The sequence below is a fragment of the Mustela nivalis genome (assembly GCF_964662115.1).
Source record: "Mustela nivalis genome assembly, chromosome: 7".
NCBI lineage: Eukaryota > Metazoa > Chordata > Mammalia > Carnivora > Mustelidae > Mustela > Mustela nivalis.
The window spans coordinates 100,769,032-100,793,200 of NC_139026.1; the positions used below are offsets into that span (position 1 = coordinate 100,769,032).

The 24,169-nt window shown below is 45.2% G+C and overlaps 1 protein-coding gene across 2 annotated transcripts in view; it reads right to left on the bottom strand.

The window, feature by feature from the left end:
• The window catches only part of PPM1H (protein phosphatase, Mg2+/Mn2+ dependent 1H), a 257,949-nt gene that overhangs the window by 64,397 nt on the left and 169,383 nt on the right, over positions 1–24,169 (bottom strand). For both annotated transcript variants that reach the window (XM_082742521.1, XM_082742520.1), the window contains exons 5-6: positions 20,446–20,530; positions 4,817–4,935 (exon numbers count right to left, since the gene is read on the bottom strand). In XM_082742521.1, coding sequence (XP_082598647.1) covers positions 4,817–4,935; positions 20,446–20,530 — 204 coding nt within the window. The remainder of the gene's footprint in view (positions 1–4,816; positions 4,936–20,445; positions 20,531–24,169) is intronic.

Below are 24,169 nucleotides of genomic sequence, written 5' to 3' on the forward strand. Positions count from 1 at the left end.
GCCCACTAGTGAGCAGCACTTAAGAGCAGCTCCACACAAAGGGCCAGGGAGGAGGGGCGCTGGCTCGCCATGAGGCAAGGCCGGGATTCCAGCACCAGGACCGACAACACCAGGCACGGAAGGTGAGGACGGGGCCATGTCAGGGACCGACCCGGTGCCGGGGGTACTGTGAAGAAAACGCCTTTGTAAATCAATCTATTGGGGGAAACGATCTGAGGTGGGCGAGCCACGGAAGAGACCGGTTTCGTTATGAAGGTGCCGGTGACAACAACCTTCTGTCCTCTCCACATTGGGGCCTGCCAAGTTGCTCCACGGTCTCTGAGAAAGTGTGAGGGTAGGAGAGAAAAGCCCCCCCCCTCAGGAGGAAACACACTCATCCTTGATGATGAGACAAGCCCCGCCCCCGGCGGAGCTGACAGCCAGCCTCTCCCTCACCTTCCTTTCTGCCACAGATGTGCCTCGAACAGCTGCCACGACGCCGGGAATGAGAGCAGGCCATTGTCCTCAGCAACACGGAGACCTGGTTCTCAAGGGCTCTTGGCCAACAAGAGGACCCCCAAATCACACAGACTCTTAGGGACAAGCATGAAGCCTCAAGGTTTAATGTGTCTGGCAATACAGGAGGTCAGACCAGGAACCAGAAAAGTTAGTGCCTCAGTGGCTCCGGAAATGCTTCATTCATCCCCTCCTCTTCTTTAAAGTACTTTTGGGGAGACACTAATCCTGGTGGATGGGGGACCCCTGCTTAACTTCAGGTCACCGCTCCAAACGGAGTAATTAGGTCTAATCTTGCCCTGAAGAAAAACGGACTGTTGCATTGTATCAGAAAGAGCTCTAGGAGTCACGGACCTGGTAGTCCTTGCTCGAACACTTTCACACTGGCAGAAGCTGAACAAACCACTGAATCCCTCAGAGTCTCCACCTGCTCAGCTGTGAAATGGGAACAAGGAGGAGTCCTTCAGCCACAGGCAGTCCGGTGCAAGACATGGTGTGCTCCTCCAAGTAACACTGCTGGGGTTCATGTCCCAGCTCCTCCCATCCTACTAGTGACGTAGCCCTGAAACTTAGCCCCTCGGCCTCAGTTTCTGCAACTGTGAAACGTATCTGGTTCACTGTTAACGATGAGGGATCATCGAAAGCTCCCATTGCGGTGTCTGGCCCTTAGCCCCTCCCATAACTGTCAGGTAGGCCCACTTCTATCCTGATTCATGGGGGACTCATGGGGGAGACAAACAACATGACCACCACAACTAGGAATTTACTATAAGGATTAAAGGGCTTTGAATTATGTGAACCCTTGATTTGTAGAAGGGTTTCAGGAAAACAAGTTCACAGGCCAAGGCTAATTCTGAAGCCCAAAAACATAGAGGGACGTGACAAGGGCCTGTGTCCTTGAGTGTGACACACACCAAACACTCACCCGACCACCTTCAACCAATTCCAACCACTTGGTAGTAATTTAAGGCATTTGTGGGGAAAGAGCCGCAGACCTTCATCTCCCTTGCTATAGAACTCCTTTGCCACCTTTCTCTTTCTATAGACAACTCAGAAACAGCAAAATATGAGCCCATTTTTTTTAAGTCTACAAGATAACTGCTAGATCTGAGAGGTTCAGTTAAAAAGGAATTCATTAAGGTGGAGGGAGGGAGTTTACAAGGGCAGTGGTCTAACTTGGTTCTAAACTTCCCCACTTATTTCAAGCTCTCCTTTTTCTTAAGTGTCCTTATCAGGTCAAAAGAACAGGTAGGAAATACACAAAGATATACATAAATCTCTGCTCTGAGCCAGAGCTGGCACCCACAGCCGCGTGGGGAACCATGCTTAAACAAGCCAGTGAACCATGTCTGACTGAAGCCATTCTCAGGCTTGGCTCTTCAGTTACTTGGTACCTTCTGTGGAGTTCCATACATTAAGTACAGCTTATTTATGGACTGCTTATTTTCTTTAGGATCATGCTAACACAGTGTGTGGGTGTGTGTGTGAGAGAGAGAGAGAGAAAGAGTGTATGTAAGAGACTGAGTGTGCATCTACAAAGTTGGATGAAATCTAGTCCCTGAACTTATCTACATTTTAAGAATTATAAAATAGGGGTAATCTTCAGCCATTTGTCTACCAAGTGTGTTGTGACTGCATAAATCTAATTGGCCTCTGGCATAGAAAGAACACACAGACAGCCTTGCCTCAAGCTTAACCTATCTCAGATGAAAGCCTGCTCCTATTGCCCCACCCTTCCCATGGGCCGTCCACAAGGGCTCCGCCCCCTCAACTGCCATCAATCACACCCTTCCCTTCCTTTCCTCCAATTAATAATCCCTGGCGGTTCACTGGGTGTCAGGCACCAGGGGAGGCCATCCACTCCCTGGGGCATTACAGGCTAGCTCAAGAGACCTGTCAAGAGTCATTAATTGGAGGGCGCCTGGGTGGCTCAGTGGCTTAAGCCGCTGCCTTCGGCTCAGGTCATGATCTCAGAGTCCTGGGATCCAGTCCAGAGAGCCTGCTTCCCTCTCTCTCTCTCTCTGCTTGCCTCTCCATCTACTTGTGATTTCTCTCTGTCAAATAAATAAATAAAAATCTTTAAAAAAAAAAAAGAGTCATTAATTGGAATTAATGACCTACCCTTAAAATGATCTCTGGACTAAATCATCCAGATTCTTGTTTGTTTCCTTCGTTCTCTATTTTCTGCTTCCATCCCTCTCTTCGGCCCCAGAGACTGCAATCTTTCCCTCTTTCCTTCCTTTTTCCTTCTTTCTCTTGATTTATCTAATTAGGGGCACCCCGGTTGCTGAGTCAGTTTAGCCCCTGCCTTGGGTTCAGGTCATGATCTCCTGAGAGCACGAGCATGCCTGGCGGGGGGGGGGGGGCAGAGGAAGAGCAGCAGAATCCCAGCTGAGCAGGGAGCCCCATGTGAGGCTCCATCTCTGGACCCTGAGATCACGATCTGAGCTGAAATCAAGAGTCAGATGCTTAACGGACTGAGCCCCCCAGGTGCCCCTTCACATACATATTTCTATGCTGGTTTTCTTCTAGCTACCTGAGTCTGCTTTCATCATTCTCCTTCATAGGACTGCCTAACTAGAACATTGCTTTCATCATTCATTCTCCTCAGAAACACACCAGCACAACCTGCAGCCTCCCACAGTAAATGTATTTCTCTGAATGGCTTCCCTTATCCTCGGCTATGTTCCCTTGATACCGACTCAGTCGGATTTCCCACAGATGCTCTCTTTTTGGCCATCTTTCACACTGTCTTGCAGATCCACTTTTTTTGTTTATGTGTTTGCAATCATGGGGATTCCTAAGCTAGGACATCTTTCCTTCCATCATTCTAAACTCTGCAAACCCCAGACAAAACCCCACCACACTTTTCCAACTTGAGTAGCCCTCACCTTACATTTTTCTGTGACAAGTGCTGATTTTGCTGATTCAAAACAAATGAACTTACAAAGACAACCCAGCCGGGTAAGGATAATGATTCTGGGGCACCAAAACTCCAGACCCTCAGAGCTGCAAATAGGGTGAACCCTTTCTGCAACATCCATTCATGTTCTAGAACAGGGGTAAATATTTTACGCTTTGTAGGTCATACAGTCTCTGTTCCAACTACTCAACCACCTTGTTGTAGAGTGAGGGTAGCCAAAGATCAAATGTATACAAGTGAATATGGTGGGACTAAAAACAATTACAGAAAGGGGCCGTGGGTGGAATTTGGCTTTGGGGCCATATTTTGCTGACCCTGCACTAGAAGAAGAGTGGATAGTGGAGACAATCTTCTCTTTTAGATGGTAAAGGACAACTGGAAGTGCCTCAGATCAGCCCCTTATCTTCCGTAGGTGTGCATTCCCAGCCTAGGAGTACATTCCCAGCCCAGAAGTCACCACCACAAGAATTTGGGCTGTGACCATCTGTTAGGACTATTTTGGTCAATGAAGAAAAGGAAATGGAAACTACTTTTGTGCCGAGGCTGGAGATATGCCAAGAGGAAGAGTCCACTGTCTCAACCTCCTGCTTTCCTCCAGAACGGAAGGAGGATCAGGGCTCACTACCTCGGGGCTAACAGCAAACCTTCACCCACACTTTCACATCCCAGGCCCCGCACACTCTCATTTAGTCCTTCCAGCAGTCTTATTATGCAGATATACTTTACACCGTATCTATTTTTCATACGGAAGAAGCAGAGGAGGTCTGCGTCTGTGTTAGCCACTGACCCACTCCAGAGATGGATATGGTGTTGCCACAGGTGTGCTATGGGAGGAGGACAACCCTCGGCCAAGACTCTCATTTCGCTCTGAATGTGAAGAAATAATGCAGATGGGTCATTACCTCCAGTCCTGACAACAACCCCATAAGAGAAAATACTTTCCACTTTATTCTTGGAAAATTGGGCTCCCAGGGGTTAAGCAGTTTATCCAACGTTGCCTATTTAGAAAGATCAGAGTTAGGATTCACATCCATGCTAGTCTGGCTCAACAGGCTGTTAGCCCATTTCTTGGAGCCGCTGACCTAAAAACCAACCTAAATGAGTTTTAAAAGCCTCAAAAATGCTTGCTCATCTGAAGCGAGGAATTATGTAGCTTCGTGGGGTCTCGTGTCCCCAGGGAGGGCCTCAGAGCAGCACTGAGGCAAACCAGCCCCGTGATCTGAGGACTGGCATCCAGGCACCAACAGCAGAAGTGGACACAGCTCCTCTATTCGTTCACCACCAGCCAGGTCTCCGGCTGTACTACCTGCTCCAAATGCGTAAATGGCTTTTGACAGTGGTGATGCATCCCTCACACATACCGTGGCAGTGCTGAGGCAGAGGGAGGCGTGTTCTTACCAGCCTGTCATATTAAAGTCCCTGTAGAGCATCTTCTTTCCAAGCTCCTTTCTCTGTACTCTCCTTGGAAACTCCAAATGTGTGAACTCATTTCCCAGCAAGTGAGGCTGCATGAATGCCTAAGAGCAAAAGAAAGGGGGAGGGGGACACACACACACACACATATTTAGAAGAAAAAATAAGACTCGAAAATGTTTTGCAAATCAAGACAGTCCGTATTTCAAAAACAAGAAAACTGTTCTATTTTAAAGGAAAGAATTAGATTTACAAAGCTACAGTTATCAGCAAATAAAAATCACCAAATGAATTTATAAAGGGATGTAACTATTTCACTACATGTGACAAATTAATTATAATCAGAGACATGGATCACTAAAGTCAAAAGGAAAAGTCAAAAGGAAAAGAAACTGAGTTTCTCCAGAAGTTCACTTTTTAATTCAAATCCAAGATTGTTTCACTTTCCTGAATGGCATGTTGACGCAGCAAGAAAGCTCACCCTGACTCTCCTCCTTGGCTCTCTCTGCTCTCCTACTCACACTCTCGGCGATCATGGCCTTGCCTTTGAAACCTGCATGTGAACCTCCACATGAACACAATGGCCAAGAGAGCAGGTTGGGGCTGGATACACCAGCCGGGAACTTTCTGTTGGACTCCTTCCATTTTGCTCTGCAGTAATTTGATCATGTAATTGGAAGACTATTGCACAGCAGATGGCTTCTTCCCCTCCCCCAAATCTCTGTTCACACTACAAAAGTCTTCAGCAAACAGCCACTTAGGGAATTGCTTTGAAACAACAAACAGTCTCATTGTCACGTTCGACATTCAAATCCAGCTCTCCAGCTCTCCGAGAGATGAAATGCTCAAGTATTAACTTTCCAGCTAGAAGGCCACACACCATAAGCAAACTTGCATTGAAGCTTCCCCACACCACGCTATACGCTTGCTTATTAGCAGTGTAGTGGAAAGGATCCTTTCTCTTCCTCCCTTCCTCCCTCCCTCTCCCCACCGCTGCCCTTCTCTCACCGTCTCGCAGAGAAGAGTGGGCAGAGCAAATCATGACCTAGCACTGTAGGCAAGTAAGGGGTCCCTGCCACAGGACAGATGGCCATGTCCTCAGTTTACTGGCAATAGGCATCTCCCACAGCCTCTTTCCCAAGACCGGACACAGGCAGATCTCCTAAAGATTCTCATGGAAGTCTGGAGGTTCAGCTGGATGTTGGTCATCCCAGGCTAAGCCTATCAGGAATCAAAGGCAACAAGCTGAATTGTCACTGGGTTGGCTAGACTGGGCCAGATAATGATATTCTGAGCAGGCTTGGAGACATGGCAGAACAGTCCTGACAAGAGGAAGGGTCTTTACTGTCCACTGTAGCCCCCAAAGTTCCGGGGTCTGGCAGGAATTCTACACCATCTCTGAGGGGCTCTACATCAACCTCTGCTGGGAGTGAGGGTTGGGCTGCTGATGAATATCAAGAACACTTAAACACTGAATTTGACAGAGAGGTCCTTGGGAAGGAAGGAGGGAGGGAGGAAACTAATACTTCACAGGGCATGTCAGTGTGTGGGCTTTGGGGGACACAGACTTGGGTTTGAGTCCAAGTTCTGCATTTAAGAGTTATTATTAGTAGTTGGTGATTAAGCTTCTGGAGCCTCAGTTTCTTACTCTCTCCTAAATTAACTCTGTATTTATCTCACACGTTTAATAATTAAATGAATGCACTTACCATAGTCATCTCTTCTCATAAAAAAAAAAAAAATGACTATATCCTTCTCACGGTGCCTGAGCCCTATTACATCCTAACTATGACACGTGCTTTGTGAGCTCTCATGTTACACTGCCAACAGTCTTTCTGTAGCAGGGACTGGCTACAGAACCTGCGGGTCCCAATGTGAAATGAAAATATGGAGCTTCTGTTCAAGATTAAAGATTTCTAGACAGCAAGGGCAGATCACTAAATCGTGTGCAACGCCCTGTGCAGACGCACGAGTCACACGCCCAGGAAGCCAGCTGTCCGGACTAAAGGAGCAGAGGCATAAACCATCAATGAATGGCAATATCTACTATGCACACTTTGTCATCCCCTAGAATGGTGGGACCCCATCAGCACGACATTCTTCTCCCCAGCCCCCCCAAGTTGCTCGAACACTGACTTAGGGGCTACCAATACTAGCCACTCGGTACACCTGTTACTACATCAACAACCCTACAAATCATGTGCCACAGACTCAAGTGACAGATGGGGAATGAAGACCCAGAGAACTTGAGACACATGGCCCAAGGTGATCAGCCAGGGCTGGGTGGTTTTTCACACCATGTCCGTAACACCCATTCCAGCCCTTCAACCTGCACATGCATTTACAAAAAACAAAAAGTGGGAAAATCCCTGTGGCCCTGTTACTCCTGGACCATGCAAAGTCTGAATCGTCAATGGGTACCTGTGAGGATCCAGTTAAAAAAAAATTACAGATTGCACATAGCTTGGCTGTAAGGATGCTCCTGGAGTAGCCAGAAGAAATCCCTTAATAATACTGTGAGGAAATAAATGAGTAAAAATCCATACAAAGGAATTCTGTGGTATCATTTATTTTGACAATATAGAGAATACATAATGACACGGAAAGAGTAGATGTATTTGCAAAAAGCGGGTTATTGAACAATGTATGTCAGTGAGAGAGAGAGAGAGAGAGTGTGTGTGTGTGTATACATGAGCTTATGTAAGTGGAATCATATGTACACAGATCCATATAAAACACAGACGTACATATAAGTGAACACGCGTATAGCAATACAGGTAAATACCACACATATATATTATTAGCAAGCAGGCTAGGATCCAAAGGCCTTTTCTAAGTACATTTCTTCACAGACTCAAGTGACCAAAAGGGGTCAGTGTGCAGCATCCCAGTATTTGGCCCCCTTACCAGGAGGCTGAGTGGCCCTTTGATGGTGCTGGAACCAGGTACTCTCACACCCTTTCTGCTAGTACACATTGGCCTGGGCAGTGGTAAGGGGAAGACCTGCTGAGGCAGACGCCTGCAAAGCAGCTGGGAAGTCCTGAGCAGCCCACTCTCTGCACAGGCCACCTCACCTCTCCCTGCGAGGATGAGCCAGCTAGGATATACCTAGGACATGTTATTTACTATTTTTAAAATTCACCGTCCATATCCTAATCGTGGGCTCCTTCTTACCAGCAATTTCAATACTCACTATCATTGGTATTTGTCAGACCCAACAGGAGTTACTGGTGTTAAGGAAAAAACAACTCAAGAAGTAAGTAGAGCAAATAGGTGATTGATTCACGAAAAATGAGATGCTATAGTACAATGGTGCACACACCTGTAGGTTTTCAGAGGAAAACATACTTCTGCGCCTTTGGGTGTATCTTTTTCTGTGGTGCTCATGGGAGTTTTTGTACTTCGTCTTAGGTGGGCTGTTACGTTGAAATACCACAGACTGGGTGTTTGAACACTCTGTCTCCCAGCTCTGGAGGACGGGAAGTCCAAGATCCAGGTGCCAGCAGATTCGCTGCGAGGCTGGCAGACCCACCTCACTGTGCCTCAAGCCAGCTTTCCTTGGTCTCTCTTGGGAGAGACACGGAGACCCCTCGAGTCTCTTCTTCTCAGGACATTTCTCCTATCTGATGACGGTCCTACTCTTACGATCTCATTTAATCTTAATTCCCTCTGTAAAGGTCCTATCTTCAAATTTAGCACTCCGGGGGGTAGGGCTTCAACATAAATTTTTAGGGGACAGCAGCTTAAACAGTCCATCACATGGTCCTCTATGAACACATCTGTATAAGTACATACTCTCAGGCATCTAAATGTAAAATGTTATCTGACAGCTTTCTTTTTAACTTACCTGTATTTATAACCATTTCTACTATTGAATATGATTATTAATGAAAACCCTAAAAATCATTATTTTTTTTACTTATTTTTAATAAAGTTTTTGTTTTAATTCCAATATTGTTAACTTACAGTGTTATTCAGTTTTGCCTGAAATACAATACAGTGATCCAAAAGTTCCACACATTACCCAGGACTCATGATAAGTGCACTTTTTTTTTTTTTTAAGATTTTATTTATTTATTTGACAGACAGAGATCACAGGTAGGCAGAGAGGCAGGCAGAGAGAGAGGAAGGGAAGCAGGTTCCCCGCTGAGCAGAGAGCCCAATGTGGAGCTCGATCCCAGGACCCTGAGATCATGACCTGAGCCAAAGGCAGAGGCTTTAACCCACTGAGCCACCCAGGTGCCCCGATAAGTGCACTTCTTAACCCCCTACCCACTTCCCCTCTGGTAACCATCAGTTTATTCTCTATAGTGAGGTGTCTGTTTCTTAGTTTCTCTTTTTCCTTTGCTCATTTGTTTAAATTCTTAGCATAATACTTTCTAAGTATTCATCCATGTCACTGCAAATGGCAAGATTTAATTCTTTTTTATGACTCAATAATATTCATGTGTGTATGTGTATCACATTTTCTTTATCCATTCATCTATCCATGGATACTTGGGCTGCTTCCATAACTTGACTATTATAAATAATGCTCCTACAAACAGAGGTGCATGCATTCCTCTAAATTAGTGTTCTTGTATTCTTTGGATAAATACCCAGTAGTGAAATTACTGGATCATAGGGTATTTCTATTTTTAACTTTTTGAGAAACCTCCATATTATTTTCCATAGTAGCTGCCCAGTCAGCATTCCCACCAACAGTGGAAGAGGGTTGCTTTTACTCTATATCCTCGCCAACACTTGTTGTTCCTTGTGTTGTTGATTTTAGCCATTGTGACAGGTGTGAGATGACATCTCATTGTAGTTTTGACTTGTACTTCCCTGATGATGAGTGATGTTGAGCAACTTTTCATTTGTCTGTTGGTGATCTGTATGTCTTCTCTGGAGAAAATGTATATTAATGTCTTCTGCCCATTTTAAAATTAGATTATTTGTTTTTTGGGTGCTGAGTTGTGGAAGTTCTTTATATATTTTGAATACTAATCCTTTATTGGATACGCAATTTGCAAATATCTTCTCCCATTCTGTACTGTGCCTTTTTACTGACTGTTTCCTTCACTGTGCAGCTTTTTATTTTGATGTAATCCCAATATGAGAGCCCCGTTTTTAAAGTAAGTTTTAGAAAATCACTGAGAGGAGCTTCACTGCCCCTTGTTATTCCAATAATTTGAGGGAATGCTAACGTCACTGGGAAGGGCCTACCACGAGGCTTGAATTCAGGGGATGCCAAAGCCCACTGCTTCTCAACAGCCCAGCATATAGACATTCTATTCTCAGAAGCAGAGTGGACCACAACTAGGCAACTCAGAAACAACTTCTCAGAGGCTACGCGGCATTCAAGCACACAACTTGTTAGTGTTACTTGGCTAGAGCTGTCCTGTCTCACCAGAAGCATCACTCTTGTCAGCGTTCTGGAATCTTGAGCCTCAAAAGTGATTTTACTTTGAATTCAATACAAGCAACATACCCAAAGTCTAAAGACTATAAAATGTGGGTGTAAGAACTTACTAGATTCCTCTCAGCAATAAAGTCCAATGGTATCTTGACTCCAAACTTTTAAGACTTTTGGATGATTTTAGAATGCTTTGCTCGACGGCTCCTATCTGGACAGTTCATAAACAGGTATACAAGACTACTGTCCGTTCCCAAGGCACATTTCATAGGGATGCTGGCCTGTGAAAATTGTGGGCCTTAACGGGATAAAAATCCAAGACAGGGGAGCATGAACACATTAAGATCCCTACAAAATAAAAATTCTGGACACTCTCCTTGTTTTTCTCACATGCTGGATATATTTTAGCTCATTCTCTATAATGACAATATTTGGGCATATGTATGTTAGAACATCTGCACTGTGATGAAAATAATACCAGCCACACTTAAGTATGCTCATTATTTTCAAACCTTAGCTATAGGCCAGGGCCTAGCATAGCACCTAACACAGTAAAGACTCCAAGTAAGCATCTGCTGGGAGAACAAATACGAGACACTCTGACCTGCTTTACACAATTACATTTGGTAATTAAACTTTGTAAAATAATACAGTATAGCTTTCAATTTTTTGAAAAACTTAAAACTCAGTTCCATGGCACATAAAAACAATCTTGGACACATATTACTGTATTCTGGACTTAGTTAACTTTTTAGAATTTGATAGATACCTTCCTATAAAACCACATGTGTGTGGGTGCAGTTACACCATTTAAAACCTCATGGTATTTCACATTCCTAAGAATATCCAAACAATGTCATGTCTCTTCTCTACTTAATAAGCTTGCTGACTAGAAACCCAGAGACATATTTTATACTAAAATCCAGTTTAAAGTGTGCTGGCCTGTTTCATGTTTAAAAAAAAAAAGGACACACTCTTTGTACCTCCATTTTTATCCTAAACTTTGAGACTCTCCCACAAGGAAGCATAACAGAATGTTCCTAACTGAGGGGTGGGGGTGGAGGTACACTGAAGGTCATGTGTTGCCACAAATGACCCCTGGAAAGAAAGCTTGGTAACTACTGCCCCTACCAAACCAAAGACAGGCTGCCAGGAGACCTTTAGGGAGTCTGAAGAACGCAGGTTTGCTAGAAAGAGGGTAGGGCCTATCCTTGCCACTTAGTGTCTGTACAGCTGATGATGATAAACTTCCAGACATGGTTATGTTTGTCCAGGGACAAGACGGTCAGCTCATCTAGGGAAACGATGCTAGAGTAACCTGCTGTGCCAAGAGGCAGCAAGACACCAGAGATGGGGAAGGAGGATCAGATGCCTTCTGGCTGCTTTGCTCTCTAGTTCTGGGCAGAAACTAGCTGCAAGGGGACAGAAGTAAGCACTTACTGTGAACAAACACAACCACCCCATACCAGTGAGAATCTGAGTCACAAAGGGATTCAGCAGGGGACAAGCCCGAAAAAGAGATGCCTTCCAGAACCTTCTAGGAAGCCTCTCATTAGAGCGAGGTGGATGAGAAATCTGAACCCAGGTCTGTCTCATTCTGGAACACATGGATCTGAGCTCCACCTTCCCAGACCACTGGAGAGCTTTGTACACCTTCGCAAGGCAGGGTGGACCCAGGGAGGAGAAGCGGGACCCAGAAGTAGAGTGATATGTATGGAATGGTGACAGGAGGAGGCAGAGCACCAGGCTTCCTGCAGACACTGAGATGGTGGGTCCTGAGGCGACTCAAAATTGCATACTGGGAAACACAAAATGCTTACTCCTTTTAATAAAGTACCTTCTGCTGCTCTGTGGTCATCTTGCCAGTGAGTAGTGCCAGCTAGCAAGAGGATTATCCAAGGTCTGGGGGTACCCAGCCAAAGGAATGCATGTGACTAACACATGAACTCCCCCATGTGCCAGGTATCAGGGGCTAGGGATTCAAAGAATAACAAAAAAAGAGATCCCTTTATTCAGAGCTCTCGCACGAGTTGGGGAGACTGAAGAAGGCTCTTGGGTGGAATGGAGATATTCCCGGGGCTAAGGGATAAAGAGTGGGGCACTCACTGGATGGGTCAGAAAGAATCTGAAAAGTATCTGAAAAGCTGGTCACCGAAGGTGTCTGGGGCCAGAGCAGCAAGGGGAGAGGTGAGGAAGTGCGAAGCAGCATGGTGAATGGAGGGGCTTTTGAAGGTGCTTTTAGGAAAGAACAGAGACGAGGCAGAAGGGTGCCTATCTTGGGGACCCATCCAGCTGCTTCTCCATGGGCTCCTGTGGAGCCCCGAAGAAGGTCCCTCCCACAAAGAGTAATAACCAGTTCGATAAAGTGGTAGTATTTTTTGTAAAAAAAATTTTTTTTGAGCAGGAATAATATACACACAGTAAAGTTACTATATCGTATGAGTATGGGCCCACGTATTTTGACAAATTGGCCATGCTCATGTAATTGGGATCTAGATCAAGAAACAACATGTTAGCAGCACCTGGGGTCAGGACCCCATCCAACCACTGCTCTGCCTAGCACCATCCCAACCTCTGGGTTGGGTCCTCTTCTTTGTGCACTTTCTATGGAATCCTATAAGCAGCCCCCGGTGCTGGGTGTTAAGTCTGTGTGATTCATCCACACTGTTGCATGTAATTAAAATGTGTTCATTCTCAGTACTGTGTGGCATTCCAGGCCATGACTCTGGCTGACAAGTGTCTTATGCATTCTGCTTTCCAGGGACATGTGAATAGTTTCCAGTCTGTGCTACTACAACCCATGCTGCCGTGCACATTCTAGTTTGGTGAACATTTGTGTACCCTCTGGTTAGGTGCCTACCTTGGATTAGAACTGCTGAGCCAAACCCTTTTTCAAAGTAGTTGTTCCAATTTCTACTCCCATTGGCAAGATACGGAAGGTAAAAACACTCATGTGTTCAACGAGAGGGCAGATTTCATAGCAGGAAATAGTTGGCAAAGTCCTCTTACTAGAGAACTTTTATAGGAACTAATTTGTTAAATGTTCGGACCTCTCAGTATTTGAATGGAAGTTGCCAAAATGAGGATTTTCAGTGTTTAACACAAATCTTAAGACCAAAAAAACCCAAACCCAAAACAAAACAGAACAAAACCCACCCCTGAGTAATCTCTCCTCTTTCTTGCCCATAGAAAGGGAAAAACCTTGTCAGATTTTATGACGGAAAGACTGAAAGCCTTACATTTCAGGGTGATTTACCATGATAGAAAGTCTAAGGTCACGAATGCAATGAAATTAATAACATCAGCCAAGCCACTGATGGTCACACTACCAGTCAAATGAGACGGTGATCCCAGAGCCAAGGCTGGCTGCCTGATTTACAGTGCAGAGATAGAATATTTTGGTTTGGGTTAAACAAAAATGAAGGGAAAATGTTAATGGCTGAGATCTAAATATGTATGCGTTGGAGTCTTTCATAAAGATTCTCTGTCTTAATTTGTCCTTAAAAATCCCAAAGTAACAGGAACCAAGCTTATGTATATATGCCATTATGAAACTGAATATTGATAAAATTCTGTCTGGCTACATGGATGTCAAGAAAGATTCACATTTAAATTTCTACATGGGACTGTGCTGATCAACCAGAGAAAAGCGTGCCCCTAAAATAACTCTAAAATTGTAAAATTTATAGCTTACGCTAAAGGAGCCACATGGAAACTGGTATGCAAATGGATATATTAAACAAAATTGCCTAGATTTGTCAACTCTGCAACAGTTTAATGTATAGAATAAGGGGTAAAAAGTATTCATTTACATAAAACATATAAAGTTTCCATATTCATATGCTTAATGCTTTTTTCCTCCCAAGTAAAAATCTGGGAAAGGAATTCATTGGAAGACAGAACAACTCATGTCAGCAAAAAGAATGTGCCTGCATATCTTCAATCCCTCTGCATATGCAAATGGAATTTATAAATTTTATAAAAGGCCACAGAAGTAGTCCCGAAGGCAGGACGGCCATACAAAAGTTGTCATATACAGTTAGACATGAAGCGAAGAGATTTTATTTTGTCTCTGATCTAGGCACTGTTGTAAGCACACTATAAATATTAACTCATTAGTCATCATCCCGTCATGGGAGGAGCCCGTAATTCCCGGATTTCACAGATGAAGCAACTGGAGAAGAGAAAACTGTATATACAGCTAATGTTTGTCTTGGTAAACCTCCGTGAATGCTGTCTACCTCTTTCAGAACGTATTTAACTTTAACATTTTTAAAGGATGCACTACACGATCTTGCTTCTTTACACTCAGATCAATTTTTAAGGGACCCTATGGACAGATGGCTCTGGCTTTATGTGCCCCATTTTTCCTTCACAATGTTGCAAGGGACAGGGGTTTCAGAGAGTCTAAAGATTCTATGAGTGTAGCAACTGTGCAGAAAGACTGAGCTTTTTTAAAGAATAAAAGTAGTTGGGGATACATTCTCGTGGTTACTTTGTTTAGCTGTGCGGAATTCATTTTCTTAGGTCTGCTCAGGGTGTTTAGAATACCTCAACACCAAGCCTCTGACTCCTCCTGACCTGGAATTACACAAAACATCCATTTATATTCATTTTCAAAATCAAGGCTCTGGGGGTACCTGGGTGGCTCAGTCGGTTGGACATCTGCCTTCGGCTCAGGTCATGATCCTGGGGTCCTGGGATTGAGCCCTGCATCGGGCTCCCTGCTCATCAGGAAGTCTGCTTCCCTCTGCCCCTTCTCCTGCTTGTGTTCTCCCTCTCTCTTGAATAAATAAATAAAATCTTAAAAAACAAAAACAAAAACCAAGGCTCTGTTAGTGGTGAGTTTCACTTATAGGGGCTAATGTCTCTCAGAGTCTTCCGAGAAGCCAAGCAGCACTCCCAGGCTGCCAAAAAGAAGCTCTGTCTCAAAAAGTCTGGGTGGTGCCATTTCTGTGCTTTAAAACTCGCCTGGCTTCTCTGTGCACCTGTGTCATCAGTCAAACCTATAGTACATATGAAAAATGGGGCGCCTGTGTGCTCAGTGGGTTAAGCCTCTGGCTTCAGCTCAGGTCATAATCTCAGGGTCCTGGGATCAAGACCTGCATGGGGCTTTCTGCTCGGCAGGGAGCCTGCTTCCCCTTCTCTTTCTGCCTGCCTTTCTGCCTACTTGTGAACTCTCTCTCCTCTGTGAAATAAATAAGTAAAATATAAAAAAAAAAAAGAAAGAAAGAAAGAAAGAGAAAGGCCAGCCGCTTTTTAACTGCCGTATTTCAATTAGAAATTCTGAAACTCACAGGCAGTTTTGCGAGAAAGGTTTAAAAGGGGAAAAAAAGAGAGAGGATTGGAGCAGATTTTTCCATGACTCAGTCATCAAGCGAAGCACCGTGATGGTGAAGTTGCCGCCCTATGACTAAAGGCCTCCTGGGCTCAACCTGCTCTCGAGACTAAATGGTATGGTGGGGGTGCTGGGTCATACACAAGCACACTTGACCCTCCCCCACATTACAGTATCCTGTTTTAAAAAGCAGGTTAAGGAATATACTTTTGGGAGATCATTCTTGAGCATGAAAAATCCCAAAAAGCCAAGAGGAGCAACACCATCCACCTTGAAAGCTTTCCAAACCCAACACCAGAGAAACGGCACGCAAACAATCGAACTTGGCAGAAAAGGCTGGGGGTAGTTCCAAGGACACTGCAAGAAATCACCTCGGATAATGTTGCACTTGTACGTATCAAATGTGTATTTGAAACCCACTTTCATCTCTTCTGTACATTGCCCTTGATGAAAAACAGCTGCCGACTTGGATTATCTACAAGGACAGAAGTACATTATTTGAAGGTTTGATGATACCAGCACATCTTAATGTAATCAAATCAGAGTTTATAAATATGTCTAGGCAGAATGGAGGGGAAGCCATCACTCTCACACCTCGGGGCTCCAGACATCCCCCTGAGGGAGATCCATCTCTGGCTGTCACCTGAAGCAGAGGTGGGGGTGGTTTCCTGCAGGCTGCAGCATCAAAGCAGTAAATTCCGCCAAGACACAACCATAACCAGACTGCCTTCCCTCCCGTCTGTGCCCTGACTCCATCCAAACATTCCATTTAGCTTGGTGGACCTCCTTAAATATTTTACTTCAATCATCCTAGAAACACTTAAAAAAAAAAAAAAAAAAAGGCGCAGCGACAGAAGAGCGAAGCTTACCCGTGACGGTAGGACAGCGGCTTTCCCTGGCTGCTGGGGCAGAAGTTCACAGCCCCTGACCCCTTCGCCACACACCTGCCACATTCCGTGTGAACACGTCAAACCCTCAAGCCTGCTTGATTAATCCCCCTGCCCAAGAATCTATGGAACAAAATTCACATCACGGGAGAGCGGCATGAAGGGCCCTCCCGAGGTCAGGACGCAAGACCGAACAAAACTAACATGCCTGCCTCATCCATCATCCTGTAATCTGCTTCCAGTGCTGGAATCCCCAAACGTCCAGCCTGTGCATACCAAGAACATTCCTCTTCGATGTGGATCAAAACGGCTCACGTACAAGGAGCTCTGAATCTTCGCCGCCTCCAAGAAAACCATTAACCATTTCTACACATCGAACTGCAGACACATGCTCAAGTCCAGTCTCCAGGGACCTAGAAGCTTTAATGATTTTATCATAAATGTGTCCTCACACATCATCAAAAGAAAATTTAATTTGACCTGAGAATAAAGAGTACATTGTTAACTTTCTAGGGATGTACTAACTCGTTTAGATCACGTAAAGAATACTATAATCCCCATTACACTAAAGTGTTTCATAATTAGTTCAAGGGAACTGATCTTCCAAGAAAAAAATGAACTGGTAGGATTAGATGCACTTAAAAGGATTACGATATATACTGTGTTTATATTACCATGGGGTTACTTTTCATTGTGATTTCAGAACCTACAGTGAATATTTCAAGGGAGGTGTCCTTCAGAGACATCGTGTGATCATATAGCTGTGTCTGGGCTGGGCTGAGAGAAGTTATCACACTACTGTTTTCCTCTCATAACTGATATTATTTTTATTTTTTTAAAAAAGATTGTATTTATTTATTTGGCAGACAGAGAGAAGTGAGAGAGGGAACATAAGCAGGGGGAGTAGGAGAGGGAGAAGCAGGTTTCCCACTGAACAGGGAGCCTGATGCAGGGCTTGACCCTGGGACCCTGGGATCATGACCCGTGCCAAAGGCAGACGCTTAATGACTGAGCCACCCAGGCACCCCATGATATTATTTTTAACACTTTATACTATAACCCCCCTAATTCACTCAAAACTTCACTCAAAAACAAAAGATTTGCATCTCAGATCATGTGACTGCAGTTACTGGATTTGTTCAATTCGAAGCATACATTTCTAGACTCCTGACAGAACGGGAAGTTGGACAGCCAGGATATTTTATGTTCTGGTCATTTACAGTTCTGTTGTTTGGGAAGAATAGTTATAAACCAGAGAAACGTGAACGATTTAGAAATAAGGATGAAAAAGAACGGGGACGGCTTTCTTACCTTTTAGAAATTCAGCAATTAGGCTCAGTTCTGTGGGCTAAGAGTGTACACACTGTCTGAGTGACACAAAAACACACATTCATCTTTAGGAACATAAGGAGTGATTCTTAAATTTAAAAAAAAAGGGACAGAATCATTGTGGTTTGCAGGCCAGTAGGATTTGAAGTGGCAAGACTGATTCATCAAATAATAATCAAATGAGGACTCTGTGCACAAAAGAATTCTCCACGTAGTTTTCACTTAGTCTTTAAACCTGTCTTCTAAGGCTTTCTACGTCCGTTACTGATGATGAAGCTGTGAATCAGGAAAGGGCCTTGTGGAAATCACAGACACAGTCACACGACAAAGCTGAGATCGGAAGAAACAACATCTCATTGTGACCATCAAAAAATATGCGACCAATATTAGGAATCTGATAAATGTCAGAATTCCCATCCCTCCCTAAAAGTTAGCATTTTTGAACTCTGTGTACCGTTCTTGTAACATGAAGACATGAAATCATTGCAAAACAACAAAAAAAGTCAACCTGCTGTTTCCCATTGGTTTCAGCAGGAAAACAGGACACAGTTTTCACGAAAGGGCAAGGAGGTGATGAAGACAGTGTGCTTGAGGCATGGCCAGGCAAAGGACTGTGACAGGTTTCAGGGGAAGGAGGAGAGGAGAGTACTGTGTGGTAATGATCCAGAAGTCAATACAGATATTGGTTCTTTCTTCCCTTTATTCAACGAATCCTGGTTCAGTATCTCTTCCATGTGGGGTACAACAGGAAGTGACAAAGGCAAGGAGCCTGCCCTCCAGGACTCAGTCGGGAAGGGGAAAGTGGGATGGCAACCAGCAATACAACAGCATGGGGCTTCTGTGGGGTACTTCCAGGGCACGAGCACGGGGGGCTGACACCCACCCCTAGGAGGGGGAGAGGAAGCTTCCTAGGATGTGACATTTATACTGGGGTCTCAAAGCACGAAGAGCAGTTTCCCTGGCAGAAGACAGGGGAAGGCTACCCAGGAAGGGCATATGTCGAAAGGCATGCAGGTTGGGGAGATCAAGGTGTGGCCCAGAAATGGAAGGTGGTTCTCTGCCTACAGCCTGAGACATGTGGTGACGTTGGTAGGGGCAGCAGAGAAATGATGGAGGAGAGGTGGATGGAGACCATGATTCTGGGTCTACCGAGTGTGGTCCGCATTCTGCATACTCTGAGGAGCCAAAAGGATTTTAGGCAGGGGAGTGACACAGTTCACCATCAGCTCACTGGGGTGGCTTTGTGGAAGATGGATTGGGGAAAACCAGACAGGTGACAAGGAGGGCAGCTGTTATGAACTCTACTTGGAAGGACTTTCAGCCTGAAAGTCCCTGGTGATCCCCTAGTCTAGCTTCCCACTGTGTAAGTGACAAACCGAGGTCTGGAGAGGTTGAGAGACTTGCACAAAGTTAGCCAGCCCACAAGTCAGCGAGTTGGCACAGGAATGAGGATATTTTACGGCTGCTGCAGGGTCCCTTCCCCAACCCAGACTGCAAAAGAGAATGAGCGTTCTGAAGCCTGGGCTTCCCCGGAGTGGCTACAAGTTTATTCGTTTGGGAAAAAACAAAAAACAAAAAACAAAAAACAAACAAAACAAAACAAAAAAACAGAAAGGTTAGAGAACAACAGTTGGTGAAAGAGAGAAACAAATGTTTTTATATTGGATTTGGATTCCTGCTGTCATCATGTACCAGACCAACACGGCTTAGATATTGAGTAAAACAAACTAGACAAGGAAGCTAAGGGAACGTGCACAGCCCTTTCTAAGCTGGTCAAAGTGATCAAACCTGAACTGTTCACACACGCCGAAATGCAAAGACATGAGCAAAGTCCTTCTTGAGTAGCCAGGATCAATTTCTTCCTAAGAGCAGAGGATCACTACCTTAGCTGTGCTGTCTGAAAAGAAAGCCAGTTGGCAAGAAAAAAGATGTCATCCATAGGACGAATAATCACGCTGTTGGTCCCCAAAGATCATAAGCTCGCATGATTGCCACTGTCGCTGAGCTGAGGTTCAAAGCCAAATGCCCTGACCCTGGAATCTGAGGACAGGGAAGTGCCTTCTCTTTTCCAGAAAACTCAAATCTTGAGGTGAAGCAAAAACTCTCAAGATCTGAAAAACCAAATAGCCCTCCTATAGCCTACTCGTAATTTCACTCTGAAGAGCGTGAGCTACACAGAGAACTTATTTTCAGGACAGAAACAGGTTTCCTAACACCTGCGTGGTTCCCAAAGGGCCCCTGAGACTTCATACCTGCGTGTGAAGTGGTGGGGGGGTATCAGTGGGATCTCAGGGCTGCCCTCCTCCTCAGGACTGAGCCCCCATCTTAAGTTCAAGGGAGGGGTAGAAGAATGGTAACTGTGTTATCCAACACCCCATCTCATATTGTACATACCAAACCATTAAAAGAAACAGAGCACATCATGTCTTTGACTGGTTACAGATGGGAGGAAAACAGCCACAATAATAAATTCACGGAGGTGGAGTGTGTCGTCACACGCGGAGCTAGGATGTGTGATCCAGAAGGTGTGTGTGGGGGAGTTAAGACCATATGTCGTTTGACTGCTGTGGGCCTGCTCCCATGTCAATAGCGACACGTTTCTCTGAAACAGCTCCGACACCATCCCCAACGCCACGGCATTCCACCAAACTGACATGACTCTTACCAGGTACTGAAGTCGCTGGCGCTCAGTCTCGGGGGTAAATTCTGAAGACATGGGGATGATTTCTCCATTTCTGATGATTATGGCCCTGAAATGGTAAAAATGTACTGTCAGTAGCCGACCTCCTAAGGACCTCAATTCTGTGCTATGTGCACACATGAGGGGTGCCTGGGGGGCTTAGTCGGTTCAGCATCTGATTCTTGATCTCAGCTCAGGTTGCGACACCAAGCCCCGCATCAGGCTCTGTGCTTAGTCGGCTTGAGATTCTCCCTTTCCCCCAACTTACACGCATTTACACACTCTCTCTCCCTCTCAATAAATAAATAAAGTCTTTAAAAAAAGAATACACGGGACACCTGGGTGGTTCAGTGGGTTAAGCCTCTGCCTTTGGCTCAGGTTGTGATCTCAGAGTCCTGGGATCAAGCCCCACATTGGGCTCTGGTGGGTGGGAAGCCTGCTTCCTCCTCTCTCTCTGCCTGCCTCTCTGCCTACTTCTGACCTCTGTCAAATAAATAAAATCTTTAAAAACACACACACACATGAAATGCCCTAGTGACGCCTTTTCCTCTAACCTGCGTGGCAACATTCACTGTTACCAACTAAGACTCCCTCACCATATTATAGGTATCTTTACTTTAAGAACATTACATTTGGGGTAGCTGACGTTTACTTTTTCTGTTAGCTGGAACCATCCATTAATGGCCAGGACCAACCATCCTCCTCGGCACGTAACAGATGTTCAGTGAACAAATGGATGAAAAAGTAAATGAGGGAAACTGAGGCTTACTGTAAACTAATGTTTTCCAACAGAACTTGCTGTGATAATGAAAATATTTTAATCTGTGTAATCTAATATGGCAGCCAACAGCCACATGTGGGTAATGAGCATCTAAATTATGGTTAGTGTAGCTGAGAGAGTGAATTTTTTTTATTTACTTAATTTCAATTCGTTTATCTTTAAGCTTAAGCAGTCACAATGGTTAGCGCTTAATGTAGTAGACAGTACAGCTTCAGATTCTCATTACTCCATGTGTCCTTGGGCCAGGAGCACTGGCTTCACCTGGGATCATATCAGAAATGCAGACTCTCGGGTCCCACTCCAGACTTACTGTATCAGAATCTTCACTGTAATATGATCCCCAGGTGATCCAATCTGAGAATGCCTGACTGAGACTCCGGACTTCAGGGATAGTTTTCTGGGTCCAGGAAAAAACATTTTCATCTCATCCCGAAGCTTAGGGAAAATCACACACTTCCACAAATGTGCCCCAAAGCTACTGATGACTCAAGCATTTTCGAGAACAGAGCTCCCCAGAGGAGCTACCGAAGGGAGAGGCCACAGCATTGCTAACGGTGGAGGAACGTTTCCTAGGCCTCGTCCAGATGGAGCCTCCTGTTCCTGGATCTTCTTTTCTGAAGTGGTTCCTAGCAGCCATTTCTCCCTACCAGTCAGTGAAGTTGCCTGCAAACTGCATTCTATAGGAACCCAAAAGCTTCCAGGTACCAGGGAGCAGGAATCCCATACACTTCTCTGTGAAGAGCCCCAACGGGAGGAAATGCCTTCCCTGAGCTCAGCTCCGGGTGGCTGCATCACTGACTCTAGGGTCAGCTGCATTCTTTGTGCCAAGAGTCCCCAGCCACCCCTTCCTCCCCCAACAGAGGTGGTCCCCAACTCAGAAGCAATCCCTATAAATGGCTGCAGCTGTCCCAATCTCCCCCCTGCCCTCCCCCCGACCCCCACCCCACACCACCTACGCCCAGTTGCTGTCTGTCATAGAAACCGGTAGGAGGGCAGGTACGGGAGGGGGTGATACTGAACACCACGCAGGGCTTCAGAGAATAGTGGGTCTACAAGAAAACCAGTGGAAGCTATAAGAAAATGGAAAGTTTTAGGGGAACTGACTGGGAAAAAGATGTAATATTCATATGGCTTCTTTTATGATGATGCCCAAAATAGGACAAATTAAATTTCCTTCTTATAAATCCAGAGTCACTTGTAAAATGCAACCCCATCCCTCCAGGCAAGAAAGGTGATATCCACCATTCAAAAATCAGTGTGTTCGCTCAAATGGACTCTATCCTAATTCATCAGCTAAGGCTAACTCTGAATAAGGGAGTAGGGGATTTGACAGAGGATGGAGAGATGTGGAGAGTTTGAAAGAAGGTCTAGGTTAGAGCCTTATCTCAAAGTAGCATGAAGGGCCGGGAGAACCAGGCGGATAAGATAAAAAGTCATTAGGCACTAAATTCCAAGGGCAACCTTCTATTTCCAAAAATTTGGTTACAACTAGTTTTCACTTTTCTTCCCCTTCTCTACATGGTCCCTGAATTCCAGCTTCCCTGCTCCAACTAGGACAGATGGCTATCTGGGAAGCAAGGAAAAGATAACGCGTCAGAGGAGGAAGGTAGAGAAGATGGAAGGCAGCATCAGAGACTGCGGAGACAGGTGGGTGGGGAGGAGCCAACACTGCGCCATCAGGCCACAGAAGTTCCTCTCGCAGGACCTACAGGTGAGCTCAGCGGCCTGCTTGCTCTTAGATTCCAAATGCTCTCCGGTCACACAACAGGAGCCCTGTAACTATTTGTTGAATATGAGAGCAAATGAGAGAACTCCGGAGACGCGTTTCCCTTGAATTCAAGGCAGGAAGACAGAGGCAGCAGACGCTCCCATGCACAAGTGGAGGTGACTTCCAAGCCAAATGGGGTCTTTACCTAGAAATGCACCTGCTCCTTCTGCTATCCTGTTCTCTTCTCTTCCCAACCAGGGTGTGTCCATACATTACTTCCCATGCAGGCCTCTGGCTCTCTGCCCATAGGCCCATAGTTCAAACCTGTGCTCAAAACACTTTCAGCTTACAATCAAACAAAACATAACAAAAACTGATACTCTCCTCATCCACAACCCACCTTGTAGTGCCTGCTTTCTTTTCTCTCTGACTAAGAGAATAACCTACATTTAGGGGTTGTACTTCCCCACCTCCCACTGATCCCTTAGTAAATACATTCTTGGTAACAGAGGTAAATTAATTCTTGGCCCTCTCTCTAACCAACTGCTCTCAAAAGCATCCAATGGCCTCTTTTGTTACTCTATCCGCTCGATATGACCTCATTCCTAATCTGCTTGGTAGCACTGGTCAGTCTCTTCTGATCTGGCTTCTGGGACCCCCTTCTCCTGGATTCCCTATGTCCCTGAAGGCTCCCTTCTCAGACTTCTCTACGCCTCCTCTGATGTTATGGGCTATCATTTTGTCTCTCTCCTCCGCTTGCTGGGTAATCTCATTTCCTAACTCTCTCACCCCCAAGGTTAGGTTTAACCACCTCTCCCACATGGTCCCTGAGCCTGTTACTTCTAATACAGAGCACATCACGTGTCGTTCTTGATGACTTAACACGCAGGCCTGTGAGCACCTAAGGACAGAACCATGGCTGTCTTACTCAACACTGTAGCCTTACTACTATAATAGGGCCAAGATACGATAAGCGGGACTGGGTACCTAAGTTCCAGGGTCCAGTGCAAGATAAAAATGCAGAGCCTCTTGATTAAAAATTAATGTGTATTTTAAGATGGTGACAACAGTGCATCAAACCCAATGTGGGGCCCTCCCTAGAGTGAGGCCTGTGTGACCGACAGTTGCACATCCACGAAGCTGGCCTGACTTACTCCCTTAAAATTTATTGAACAAGGAAAAGGCTTCGACAACCACATATGCCAATGACTCCCAACTAT